The following is a 13,431-nucleotide window of genomic DNA, read 5'->3' as shown; positions in this document are numbered from 1 at the left end:
CTATAATCTTCAGACATAAGAGAGCAAATTTTCTCTACTAATAGCATAAATGTTTTTTTTTCTCCTGATAATTCTTAGTTTGGAAAATTTTAATTGAAGTTATTTGGCCACCCGTCTACTACTTATGAATTATTTAATAAAAAAAACGTCATAATACTATATGCTATTCACAAATAAATATAAAAACCTTATATTTGCTCAATTGTCCCTTGTGAGCTTTCTAAAATGTTTAAGAAATTAACTAAAAGTTTACTAATTATAGTTTTGAAATGTCTATCACTTAGTCCCTGGTGAACTTTCTGAAATATGAAAAAAATTAACTAAAAGTTTACTAATTATAGTTTTGAAATGTCTATCATTTTATAAAATATTCTCTACATTGCGGTAAAGCTGGCATATTTAAACGACCCCTATTTACAATTGTATCAATTAACCTTTCTATATATTTTTTGCTACTTATTAAAAGTTTGAATGTTATACAAATTTAAAGCTTAAAATTAAAAGTAGTGTTTTTTTGTTATAAAGTATTAGATTATCACGCAATATTTTAAGAAAAACTTATTTAAATTAATACCTTAGCTAGGTACCCGTTTTATAATTGTTATTTTTACTTTTTATTACAAGCTTTGTGTATATGTTACGGTGAATGATCGAAATCAAGGGAATGTCGACTTTCACCGGTGAATGTCAACAATCACATAGTCGCTTTGGTGAATGTCGAAAATATTTGTTTTATCCGATTTGATATTAATTTATTCGCTGATATTACTATACTTATTTGATATTTTTTATAAACATCAATAAATACTGAGATTTTAATAGTGATGGTGATGGTGACCGAATACTGATGATTTTAAAATGATCAGTATTCGGAGTATCGGTTAAATGCATACTTGGCAGTGACACTTCACCTTAAAAACATAGATGTAGGGCATACCGGGCAGTGGCACTTAACTAGACCTCAAAATATATTTCTGACATTTACCAAAGCCACTATGTGATTGTTAACATTCATGGGTGAAAGTCGGAAACTACCAATTTCGATCACTCACAATAACACGCTATTAATTTAATATATGTACTTTTAAAATAATTATATATTAAATCTAATCAATAAATAGAGTTTATATCTAAAACGGAATCTGTTAAAATATTTTCCCTCAAAGAAAGTAATAATATTGCTGTAATTATTTCAGAAAATGTTATATTTCTTTAGTGTATAGGGAAATTGATCAGTCCCACGTTACCAAGAACCTATGGGGCAATTCCATGGGAATCCTTGTTCTAGTGACATCGATTTGCTTTTACCTATGATCGATTTAAATTAAATATTTCTTCTCATATTTATGTAAAAATTTGATAAATTTTAAGTTTTAAAGAATAGGGAACTTAAAATATGGCTACTTTTGTTACCTGAAAAGGACATGAGGCATTTACAAATTTGAATGAATGGTTATGCTATCTGAACTGCATGATAAAACCATGTAATTTTAAATATATAATTCAATAATTATAATAAAATTATATTGACTAATTCTATCATTATACTAATTATATTAACTAATAAGTATTTTTTTTTGTCAATATACATTAACCAATTTGTAAAAATATCCCTTCTGTTCAATGTGATAACATTTGAATAATAGTTAAATCTCTTTTCTTTTTCTTTTTGTGCAGAAAAGCTGCCTGGTTCTAACTAAGGATCAAAAGAGAGTTAATGTGTAAAGTAAAATAATTGGAAAGTTAATAAAATAACTTGGAAAAGTAATAATTAAAAAGTTAAAAAGTGGTCAAAATACAGTTTAGTCTCAATATCTCAAAGTAGAAGGGAGGCTAAAAGTTTTCGAGATAAGTTCAGAACCAGACGTGTTCTAAAAAGTAGAAAAAATATATTCTAAAATATTACTCTAAACATTTGAGTCACGAAACATAAGAATAACCCCTATTTAATATGTATGTAATGATTGTTGACTATAAGTCTGAAAACAACAATGATAATTTCGTTTTTCAAAGTAAGACAACAAAAAATTATGCATTAAATAGGAAATGATTGGTTAAAAAAATTTTACAATGGGATTTTTTTCAAAAACAATTTCTATTTCGTAAAAAATTCGACATAACTAGGTTTTGAGAAGAAACGCTTCTACATAGGAATTCAAATTAACATTGTGTGGATAACAAAAGTCTAATGGAAAAAAAAATGCATTTTTGAAGTAACAAGGTTTTTGAGATATCAAAGCTCGATATATCGAGAGTATACTGTATATAAATTCGTAATATAATAGTAAACTTATAGGGGTACACAGTGTAGGGTATACTATAGTATAGGGATACACAGTATACTTATATTTATTTGATTTAACACTCAGGCCATTAATCATTTTGATTCCTAGAACTATCCTATCACTTTCTAGGTATCATCTCATTTAATTTTATGACCCTAGTCGAACGGTCGAATAAAATTTTTAATTTACGATTGCCAATCTTTAACTTGTTAGCCTTGTAAGTTTCAATACGATTGCCAATCTTCAACTTGTTAGCCTTGTAAGTTTCAATACGAATGCCAATCTTCAACTTGTTAGCCTTATAAGTTTCAATCCAGAAAACAAGGAATCAAGTATTGGGTAAGATTTTCCTTCATGAAGGACTTTTAAAAGGAACTAACCCGCTTTTGTGTAATATGTAAAGGAAAACTACGAAAATCTCCCACGGTTAGACTGACGACAAGGGAACTCTACCCCATGATCCGTCTACCATAGATGATATTTTTAAGTTAGCACTGTGGTCGGTACGAGCCGGGTGAGGAATTCGTATCGACCAGCCATCACTCTGATTCGAACCCGGTTCACTTCATTAGAAGGCGAACGCTCTATCTCCTGAACCATAGAAGCTCTAGACAAATAATGTACATATAAAAAAAGCTACAGATGAAATTTTAAACTGAATTTACTATCTTGCAGTGAAGAGTATCCTCGCTGTATCCTCGGAGCCGCCACGAAATGATTGACGTCAATGATAGTTTGCTAATTTTTTTAATTTATTTATTAAACAAGTTATTACCGTTTCTCTTTTAATTTTGCTTTTTTTTTTATTTTGCGTATCGTTACTACTTCAATCAGTAACTATTACGAAAATTAATTATCATTGGTGTTAATAATATCTTTGGCGTTTTTTTTTTCCGTCTCTCTACAACAAATTAGTTTTTTTTCTCCATTATTTAAATTACGTACAGTAACTTATTTATAAAAAAAAAATTCAATTACCGTTGATTTTAAATTATCTAGTTTTATAATAACGGAATTAAAAAGTATAACTTATTAACAAAATAAGCAAGTGGTTTCATATAACTTGCTACAATGCTAATTTGGTGGCGTAATTCGCCTATTCTACAATGATCACGTTGATAATTCAGATAATATACCTTAACGAATAAAAAATAATTTAATATTACGGAACTTGCAATAAACAACGCTTTTTATTAGAGCTATAAGTTGACAAACATCACTGATGTTATCGATAAAATATTTGATAAAACTGAGTCCCCTATATTTTAATGTAAAACGATAGCTTACCAATTTCTAAACCAATGAAAAAACTCCATTCTTAAAATGTCCCTAAATTAAAAATATAACTATAAAAAAAATCGAAAATAGAGCTTTCTTTATTCATTTAGCTAGTGTTAAAAGACGTATTTTTAGATGCAATTAATTCATTAGTTAAATTTATTTAAATAACTTTAGTTTTATATGGAAGAAAAAATTTTAATTATTTAATAAAAAGTGACTAAAATAAAATTTTTCTTTGTTGTCCTAATTAGGAATTGAAGGAATTTTAATATTACTCGTTTTATTCCATATATCTTACAATATAAAAATCTAATGATGGCATCACAGTTTACTATTGTTGTCGATACACTTTTATTGACTGGAAAATCACATGACACCCCCCCCCCCATTTACATTTTCCCACATTAATTTTCACATTGGTTTGGTTTTCATCAGTATGAAATTGATGTAAGTCATAAAGTTATTGTTTTCCTATAAATATTTTTGTTTCCCTAATTTAAAGGTTACAATTTACCTGTACTGCTATTATTACGTTTTTGATTTTGTTCGATTTCTAAATTAAGAGTTTAGGAAGAGGATTGTTTTTATTATTATTATAATTAGAATAGTGTAATTCTACTTTACATTTTAAGATAAAGTTATTTAAATCAGCGTCTGACCGTATTAACCGTTTACAATCATTATTTTTTGGTGCAAATGACATTAATATACTATTATGAATTACGACTAAAGAGATTCGTTAAATGATTTAGAACTTAACTTTCAGCACAAAGTGATGAAAGCAAAAATTGCATTTGAAAAACACGCGCTTCTTTGGTAAACAAAAATATTAAATTACAGTTGTGAGCAAATGAAATTTATTATAACAATGTACTTTTAATTTTACTTTTAATTTACAATTATTTCTATTTTACCTATAATGTATAATTATTTTAATTTTACTGTTAATATGAATATATAATTAATTATACAATTAATATACTTTTATTTCAAAAAATGATTATTTTGAAAATGATTTATGTTCATTTATAGATCTAAATAGTATCACAAAGGAAATATTTGGACATGGAAAGTTCAGGCACAAGTGTTCTTTTTAACACATACATCTTTAGTGGAATAACTTCATCTGCTTTATGCCAAGGAACAGTAATTATTGCGAAGCACACATCGGGGTTAGTGAGTGTCAGCGAGCAGGAGACTTAGCCCCCCTAGAAATCAATAATTTAAGACGCTATGTATGGAAATCACCATTATATTAAATCATTTTTATTCCTAGAGGTTCAGTCTAAAAAAAATTATAAATAAAATTAAAATCAATAATATTATAAAAAATGAAAATCAATATTAATACTTTCTTCAGTAATAAAACTGATGGCAAAAGCAAACAAAACGACCTGATCCTTGGCAGTATAACTTTGGATGATTGGCGCCAAGGTTACAGTACTGATGTAACTGGTAGTCAATAAGAAAACAATCGCAGACTCAAAGACGAACTAGCAGAGAGGTGTAATATTGAGGAAAAGGCAGCAAACCGTTATTTACTTACAACAATCAGTTTTCCCTGAACAGAATCATATTCTTGACAAGATTCAAACAATATAAAAATCAATTTTTGTTTATTACCACTATCAGTTTTCACTGAATAGAATTTGCTTTTTAAGTAAAAAGATTGAGAGCAGAAGAGCTAACTATAAAACGTTGATCACTAAGTATTCATTCATATTGTTCAATTCCTACAATGAGTTCACATTCTCCCTATATCTAGTTCAAATTTTCAATCGTTAAAAAATTACTTTTCATTTATCCACTCGAGTCCAAATGATTCTGGAGTTAAAAGAGACACAAGCAAACAAATGCCTTAAAATTGATTTTTTTTAAAAATAATATTTACTTAATATATACTGACGCAACAAATAATATACCCTATGTGACTTATGACTAATGATGTGAGTAATGACACACACATTATGTAGAACATAGCATGTTAATACATAATAATTATTTTCTACTGTAATGTTTAATCGAAAAAAGGTTTGAGAAAAAACTTTCATAAAAAACTTTTCATTACTTTTCATATTTACAGTTATAATGCGCATGGAAAGATATTTTCGAAAAGTAAAAAGATTGCCACAAAAAAAATTTCTGCTTTCAGACCCCAAAACCATTCATTTTTAAATAATTTTTGACTTTTATATACAATGCACAAAGGAAAATACAATTGAAAAAGATGTTTTTGAATTCTTGACCTTCTTGATAATCTTTTTGATTTTCTTGACTTTTTCTAATTGTTAATTTCATTTTTTGTTTACATCTCCATTTCGCTGGAACTTTTTCAACGAATCCACTATTTTTTTGCAAATAATAAAATTCATTTATCAAAAAAAAAACTGTTTTTAATAGTTTTTTTATTTACATCTATCCAGCGAAGAAACGTTGAATTCTGAAATATAAAATTTTTTAACTTCATGTTAAACAGCGTAATTTTAAAGGACAAAATGTTAATAAAATCAATCGAATAGTGTCTGAGTTATCAAATTTTAAAAAATCGTATGTTGAAAAATTTGATAACTTTAAATATTGGATCGAGATAATTTTGTGTATTTCATAATTCAAAATTTTTTTTGACTAATATAAATTGAAATAATAAATCATAATAGATAATTATCAAAAATTACTTTTTGTACGGAAATATCCTTGGATAAATAGATCTTAGGACTGTGTGCAAAAATGTTTCAATGTTCATAGAAATCGAAGGCGCAAAAAGTAAAATTATGTTCTCTCCTTAACTTCAATTCCTCTACTGAATCCATATTTCTTAAGTAGTGGCTATATTTGGCGAAACAAATCATTCCGAAAGTATGTTTATTCAAAGAGAACACTATTTTGTATCTAATATCTGCGTATATCAGATTCTATTTTTAAAGGTCAAACCCTCAAAATAGTATCTGAGTGGCATCTTAGGGGATGAAAATCCTATTACTAGATTAAAAGTTATTCAGGTATTTTGAATTTATAGTTTGTGTATGTGCATAGCCTTTGTTCATGTGTTTAAGAAACAAATTATGCATGTGAATTATTAAACAGAAAAAAATACCTCCTATAATAGGCCATTAGCTCCTAAAGTGGATTAAAATTAATCGTTCTGTATTTTATTTGTATGCTTTTCACTTTTAGAAAACATTTTTAAAAAAATACATATAACAATATTTTTAAAATTTAGTTTTATAAATAACCTGAAATAAAGGAAATGTTGATTGTTTGCATTAATAAACATCAGTTTTTATTCAGAAAGAATATTTGTTTGGAGTGACAACCAGTGTAGTTAGAAAGAAAAAAAAAAAAAAGAAAATGCTGCTAGCATTCGAAACATTTTTAAATCATACTAATGTCCCAATCCTAAAAGAATTTTTTTCTTTCGTCTACACTCGTATATGTCGCTTTAATTGCTTCAAACAAGAATAGAACAATATTTAATTTAAATATAAAGATAGAATCAGGGAAAAGTGAATATTTGCACCTAAACGAATGAAAGATGTAAAGTAATTGGAAAAATAACTTCGAATTTTAATTCGTTAAATTGTACCAGTGGAGGTATATATATGTTACTGTGCATAACCGAAATGGGTGATTGTTGACTTCCACTGGAAAATGTCGACAATCACCTAGGTAAATGTTCGAAATATATGCTAGGTGTAATTAAGTGCCATTGCCCGGTATGCCCTATATCAATGTTTCACTGCTCGGTATACATTTGCCTGATATGCTCGACATCAATGTTTCTTTAAGGTCAAGGGCTATTGCCCAATATATGCATTTAACCAGTACTCCGAACACTTTTCCTTACCTATCCTCAGCAGTTATAAAAATATAGAAGAAATGTCAAAGAATAAATTAATATCGAATCAAATATAAGAAATATTTCGGACATTCGCCAAAGCGACGATGTGATTGTTGACTATCGACATTCTCTTGATTTCGGTCAATCACGGTAATAGCATTCCTTTTTCAATTAGCTTTATTTATGTCGAATGGAGTGCAATAACCCAAGAATAGCGGCCTTAGGAGAGGTTTATTTGCGAATTCACTTTTTTTAAATCGCATACTTTTACTCACTACTTTCTTATTAATTTTGCTGATTGTATCGAAACATTAAACTAATTAGAAAATACTGAGACTTTTACAAAGAACTAGATTTTTCGTTTTGCTCTTGCGACGCATCTTTTGCGTGATCTGTTTCAGCCAATGAAGGAGGGGTTTGCGTGGATAACAGTAAAGGCTAGCGTCCGGTCATGAAGAGAAGCTGGTGAGCTATTTTGTGTTCGTTCATTTGATCATTTTTCGTTGCTAGTCATTCGAAAGATTTCAAGACACATTTCAATAGAACATTTCAAGAGAGGATTAATAAATTCGGTAATTCTCTGTAGCAGGTAAAATTTGGAAAATCCCACCCTTCTCCCCAAATTATAAAAATTCAAATTAATTTTAGGTCATGAGCTAAATGAAATTCATTTTTATAAGACAATCTAACCAAGATTACCCAAGTCAAAATTCTTGAGGGCCCTATTAAAACATTTTGATTGTTTTTGTTGATTTGAGTGCGATTCATGATGGTTCAACATAATTTGATGGTCACCATCATCCAAGATTTTCTATTATGCATTCATGGTTTTTAATATGCCAACAAGTTTTCATAATTTCATGATGGAAAATGGTACTTTAATATTATGATGGTTAACCATCAAGAGCAATTTTAATCTCATGGACCAACAATCCGTGATGGTTCCATTTCCATGATGGTTTAATGGGAATTCTTATTGGTTCTCAGGATTAAACCACATCAAAACAATTTCGTTTTTTTATGTTTGGACCATCATAAATCAGTCCAAATTCATGCATTGGAATGATGGTTGTTTATGATTGTTCCAACGTTTGATTTCTAAGATACCATGATGGTCCTTATGGACCATCATGGAATCATATATATGTTTTGATACAACAATGCATTTTCGTGATGGTTTAATAATAATTATTGTTGGTTAAGCAAGAATATGTAATCAAGATAATTTGCTTTTGTTTTTTATGTTGGACCATCAAAAATCAGTCCGAATTCCTACATTGAGGTGATGGTTGTTCATGATCGTTCCAACATTTGATTTCTAAGAAACTATGATTGAAGATTCGGATGGTTGAACAGACTATCAAAACTAGCTGCTTTTCTCATGTTGGAGCATCATGAATCATTCTTACATGGGGGTGATGGCTATGCTGGTTACCCTCAAGAAATATAATGGTTCATGATGGAATTATTGATGGTTGCCATCAAGATTGTGGTGGTCCATCAATGGAAATCCATCAAAAATTTAGATTGTTTTTTTTTAATGTAATATTACAAGAGAAAATTATACTTTGAAGGATTCAAATAATTTAATTATTTGACAATTCTGAAATTTAAAAGAAAATTTAAAATAATAAGAACTCACTTTTAATTTCAGTCATGACAGAACGTTCTCTAAACTGCAGAGGAATGAATGAAAAGCCGTGTCGAACTCTTCGTAGAACAACTGTTCAGATAAAAGTTATGAAAGACATCTCCGGCACATAAGACGACATCTCTTCGGAGAAGAAAGAACAAAATAAAAATAAAAAGTTCTCAACTTTTCTTTCTTTATTTTCTTTCTTTTTTCCTTCCAATAATAACTCGGACTTGGCTCGCATTAAAATATACCTTCCACTCCCGAACCTGTCTACGTCTGCTCTTTCAATTGTTTTGGCTCTCTTAAAATTACCGGAATTCCTTTTATTTTATTGTTTTCGACCCCTTCTCTGAATAAATCGCGCCAGACACGGCGAGATTTGACGAGAGAGAAAAACGCGCTCTTAAAATAAAGCACATACTTCACTCATAATAAAAACAAGAAGACTACTAAGAGAGAAAGAGAGAGAGAGAGAGCGAGAGAAGATATAAAAATAAAAATAATGACGAAAGCGAAAAGAGGGGGGAGAGAGAGAAAGGGATGCAAAATTATTTTTGAACTCAGTAAAAGCGCAGCTTGTCTTTATGATGGAGATTCATCTCTCTGCTGAGAGAAAAAAAACCTGAGAGAAACGCTTTTCGATTGGATGGGAATGAAGCTTGACGCACGCGCGATTTCCTCTTGATGAAAGATTGCTGGGTGTGGATTGGTCGGTGGTATTTATATTAAACCACGCCTTGATTAAAACACGTGGTTCCCTCGGATGAAAAGCATGACAGAAGGAAACACCTATTAACTTTTTTTTTTTCCAGCGCTTAATGTGTCGCAGAGAAGTCTCCGTTGCTCCGTTTTGTAAAAACGAGTATTAAATTACGGTGAAAGCTCGATATAATGAGAGCAACATGTTCCACTATTACGACGAATTTTCAATTTACCGTTAAAATACAACAAAGACACAAAAATTGCATGTTTAGAATAAGTTTTTAAAAAAATTACTGGGTTTCCGCTATTGCGATAAAATTTTGGGGGATATTTTCGTATCATGATCTGTCTCGCCAAAAGTAGAAATAAAATTTAAATTTTGATAAAATAAATTAGTCAAATAAAAAACAAAAAGGTGAAGGTTAAAGTAGAATAATAATCCTAGACATTATTAGGGGGAGTAGCCAAATTTTTGAGCAAAAAATAAGCGCCTCTTAAGCACTTTTCAAGCACTCAAAAAATATTCTTACTCTTTATTTAAAGAAGAAAAAAAAACCTTATGAATGACCTTAAATGTTTTTAAAAAAGAAATACACTTTTCAGTGAACTACATTATACGTAAAAGAGATTTAAATTGAAGACATTAATTTCCTTATAATGCAATTTGTGGGCGACCACTGGCTAAGTTCTTCCACTAAGTTCCAAGTTAAATGCTCTCTCCATTCACTTCGAGAGAATACACCTCTTTGCTAATTCCACATACTGCGCCCTTTATTTAATTTAAAATCAACTTAAAACAACTTAAAAAATACAACTTAAAATCAACATTCACTGCCATAAACACATTTTCAGGTATTGCACATCTTTCAAAAACTTTTTACTCAAACATTTCTGCTTTTCGTAAAGTACAGAACTGTGTCAATCAACCTACAATTTGAAGGAAAACATAGTCTAATCTAGGTATGTATATTAAAGCAAAATAGTTGTCCAAAAAGAGGGATATATGCCTGTTTCTAATCAATTCTTCAACAATTCTTTTTAATCTTTGCGTGGCTATTTTGAACTTAAATATGTGTGTTTGCTTTAAACGACCGGTTCGTTATAATAAAATTTTCATTAACTATTCCTAATCGTAACTGTAACGGACTTCTGTTGTGTTTCATGGTTGGAAATGTAAGAGCGTGTTGAATTGTTTAAATTGGTTGCAACCCTAACAGAGTGATTGGATGTGAATATAATCTTGATAACTATGGTTCAACTTCATTCAATTCACCTTATTAAGATTTCAACACTTTTGAACTGTTCATCATTTTACCCTTAATGTTTTCTGATAGGTCACTGAATTTAATTCAGTGTTAGTCAGTAACTATCCCTTCAATTCATTGACCCAGAATTAAAAACGTGACTCATCTTTATGTCAAAGAATTAATACTAATTTTCTTTCTTTTTTTTATTAAAACATAATTAAGTGATAAAAATGTAACGTTTGCAACTATTGAAGACGTTGATGTGTTACCTCTCTTAAAACTGCTAACGAGAGCAGAGTCTGCAAGAATAATGATTTTCTTATTATTATTTATTAATAATTATTTTTTTACATGTACCAATCGGTACTATGATAAAATATACTAATAATGCTTAAGATTATTTAAAAACAATGTAGTTAAATTCCTTTTTATTTCTAACTTAAATTAATTATAACTGAAAATTATTTTATAATTATTGCCAACTAATTATTAAACATATAAAATCGCATTTAAGCTCAACACTCTCATGAATTTTTACAGACAGTAACTCAATTTGTCAGACACCAAATGAAGAATTAATTAGTTAAATCAGTAAATTTAAAGAACAAGTCATTTTTCGATGCTTATAAACATAAATTATATATTTAATAAGCTTTAAAAGTACTAGTATTAAAAGTACTAGTATTTATTTAGTTACATTTATTAGTACGTATGGTATAAATAATAAAGTACTAGTATTTATTTAGTTACATTTATTAATATCTTACAGACAGCAGAGAAGTTTACTGACATTTGCTCAAGGAAAAAAATAAAATTGAAATTCACCAAATTTTGAATGCCAGGAAAATGACATATTAGTTTAGAAGTTAAGAAAACAGTGATTTAAAGCTAATAGTAAGCACGAATAGTTAGCACGAATAATATAGTTAACCTTAATATCTTTATGAACAACTTCAAAAGCTTCTCCTACAATGAAAATGATAATCTAAGAAATTTTTTAATAAATTTTATCAAAATTTGCATTAGAATTTTATAATAATTTACATCGGAAATTTTTTTTTAATATTATTTAAATTTAAAATATTTCAAACCATTTTATTTGACAACTTTATTACATTTCTTAATTTATACACCCAAGCAGCGTTTAAAGACTGACAGAATTAAATTGTACAGTTACGTTCTTAGTTTATCCATTATATTTTTAACTATCTGAGTTTTGAAAAAAAAAAAGCCTAACGCCTTTGTGTTATATAAACCTTGATTTGTTTAAATTAATTCTTTTATCCACGGTAGAAAGAATCAAAAATATTTTTGTTGCTGATATGTACAGAATAAAATTGTGTATAATAACCAATCATTAAATAAATAAATAACTTTACTTACATACGAGCATATTACAATTTTTCATAAACTGGGTATTAGGTTAATATTTGCTTTCCCTCTTTGCATTATAGTGTTTAAAAAATTGTCTTATAACTGTGTTAATGTCCTGGAATTTATAAGCCAGGAAAATGACAGCCAGGATAATGACAATTTTGCCCTTTTACAGCATTTAACATTACTTTAATTTAACATTTTGGCCTAAGTCGTTTACTTTCCGCGGAAAACACCACGATTTCTTAAAATAACTAAGGTAAATGTAAATAGTTTATGTTATAAATGATTTCAAGAGGACAGGAAAAGGACAACACAAAAACCTACTCATCTTGCAAAAATTTTTGAAATGCATTTTGGCTCAGAAAGTTGGCTCTTTTTTCCTGCAATTAGACATGTTCTGATGGTATTCTAATCAATCTATTAACCTAAGATATTGATTCCTGGAGCTATGGTTATAAATTACTAAAAAAAAAGTTGCCAGGAAAACGACAGATTTTCATGTGACTAACAAATTATCGACAAAAAAAATTTTTTTCAACAAAATTTTTGGAAATAATACCCTCTGCATATATGCTAGAAATACTTACGAAGATTGAGTCCAAAAAATTTGAAATTAAAAAATTTATGGGAAGTTTTGAAGCTAGTTATTATTGGAACTATTGTTTGTGACATAACAGGAAAATTCAATTAAATTTTTTAACTATACAAAACAGTCAATGCTAGTGCAAAGCCATTTTAAAATGCTAACAGCAATGCTATTTATTAAATTTCTTTCTTAAAAGTTCTTTTAGTAGTATAGTATTAGATCTTGGAGCAAAGAGACTGTGAATTGTCATATTTCGTGAGAATCACCCGTATATCTCTCATTTAAAATATTTTTTATCATAGATTTAAATTCCATGATTCTTGAATTAAACCAATAAGAGCGCAATATTGCAAATCTGACGAATTCCAAAATTTATCAAACATTATAATAAAATATATTATCACATTAATTTATTATTTGAAAAGTAACATTAAACCGTGGTGTATCGCAGAAGGTGTTACGCGGCTATATATATATAT

General features: G+C 28.7%; 2 protein-coding genes across 2 annotated transcripts in view; one reads left to right on the top strand and one right to left on the bottom strand.

The window, feature by feature from the left end:
* Positions 1 to 9,694, bottom strand: part of LOC107453020 (protein lin-28 homolog) — a 209,539-nt gene extending 199,845 nt beyond the window's left edge. Inside the window, exon 1 of the mRNA XM_021147918.3 lies at positions 9,047 to 9,694. Within this exon, the coding sequence (XP_021003577.1) occupies positions 9,047 to 9,062 (16 nt within the window). The 5' untranslated portion in view covers positions 9,063 to 9,694. The remainder of the gene's footprint in view (positions 1 to 9,046) is intronic.
* Positions 1 to 13,431, top strand: part of LOC107449779 (PCNA-interacting partner) — a 299,013-nt gene that overhangs the window by 183,980 nt on the left and 101,602 nt on the right. The window lies entirely within an intron of this gene.

Source organism: Parasteatoda tepidariorum, chromosome 1, assembly GCF_043381705.1.
Source record: "Parasteatoda tepidariorum isolate YZ-2023 chromosome 1, CAS_Ptep_4.0, whole genome shotgun sequence".
NCBI classification, from domain to species: Eukaryota; Metazoa; Arthropoda; class Arachnida; order Araneae; family Theridiidae; genus Parasteatoda; species Parasteatoda tepidariorum.
This window is presented reverse-complemented; position numbering and strand designations above follow the sequence as displayed.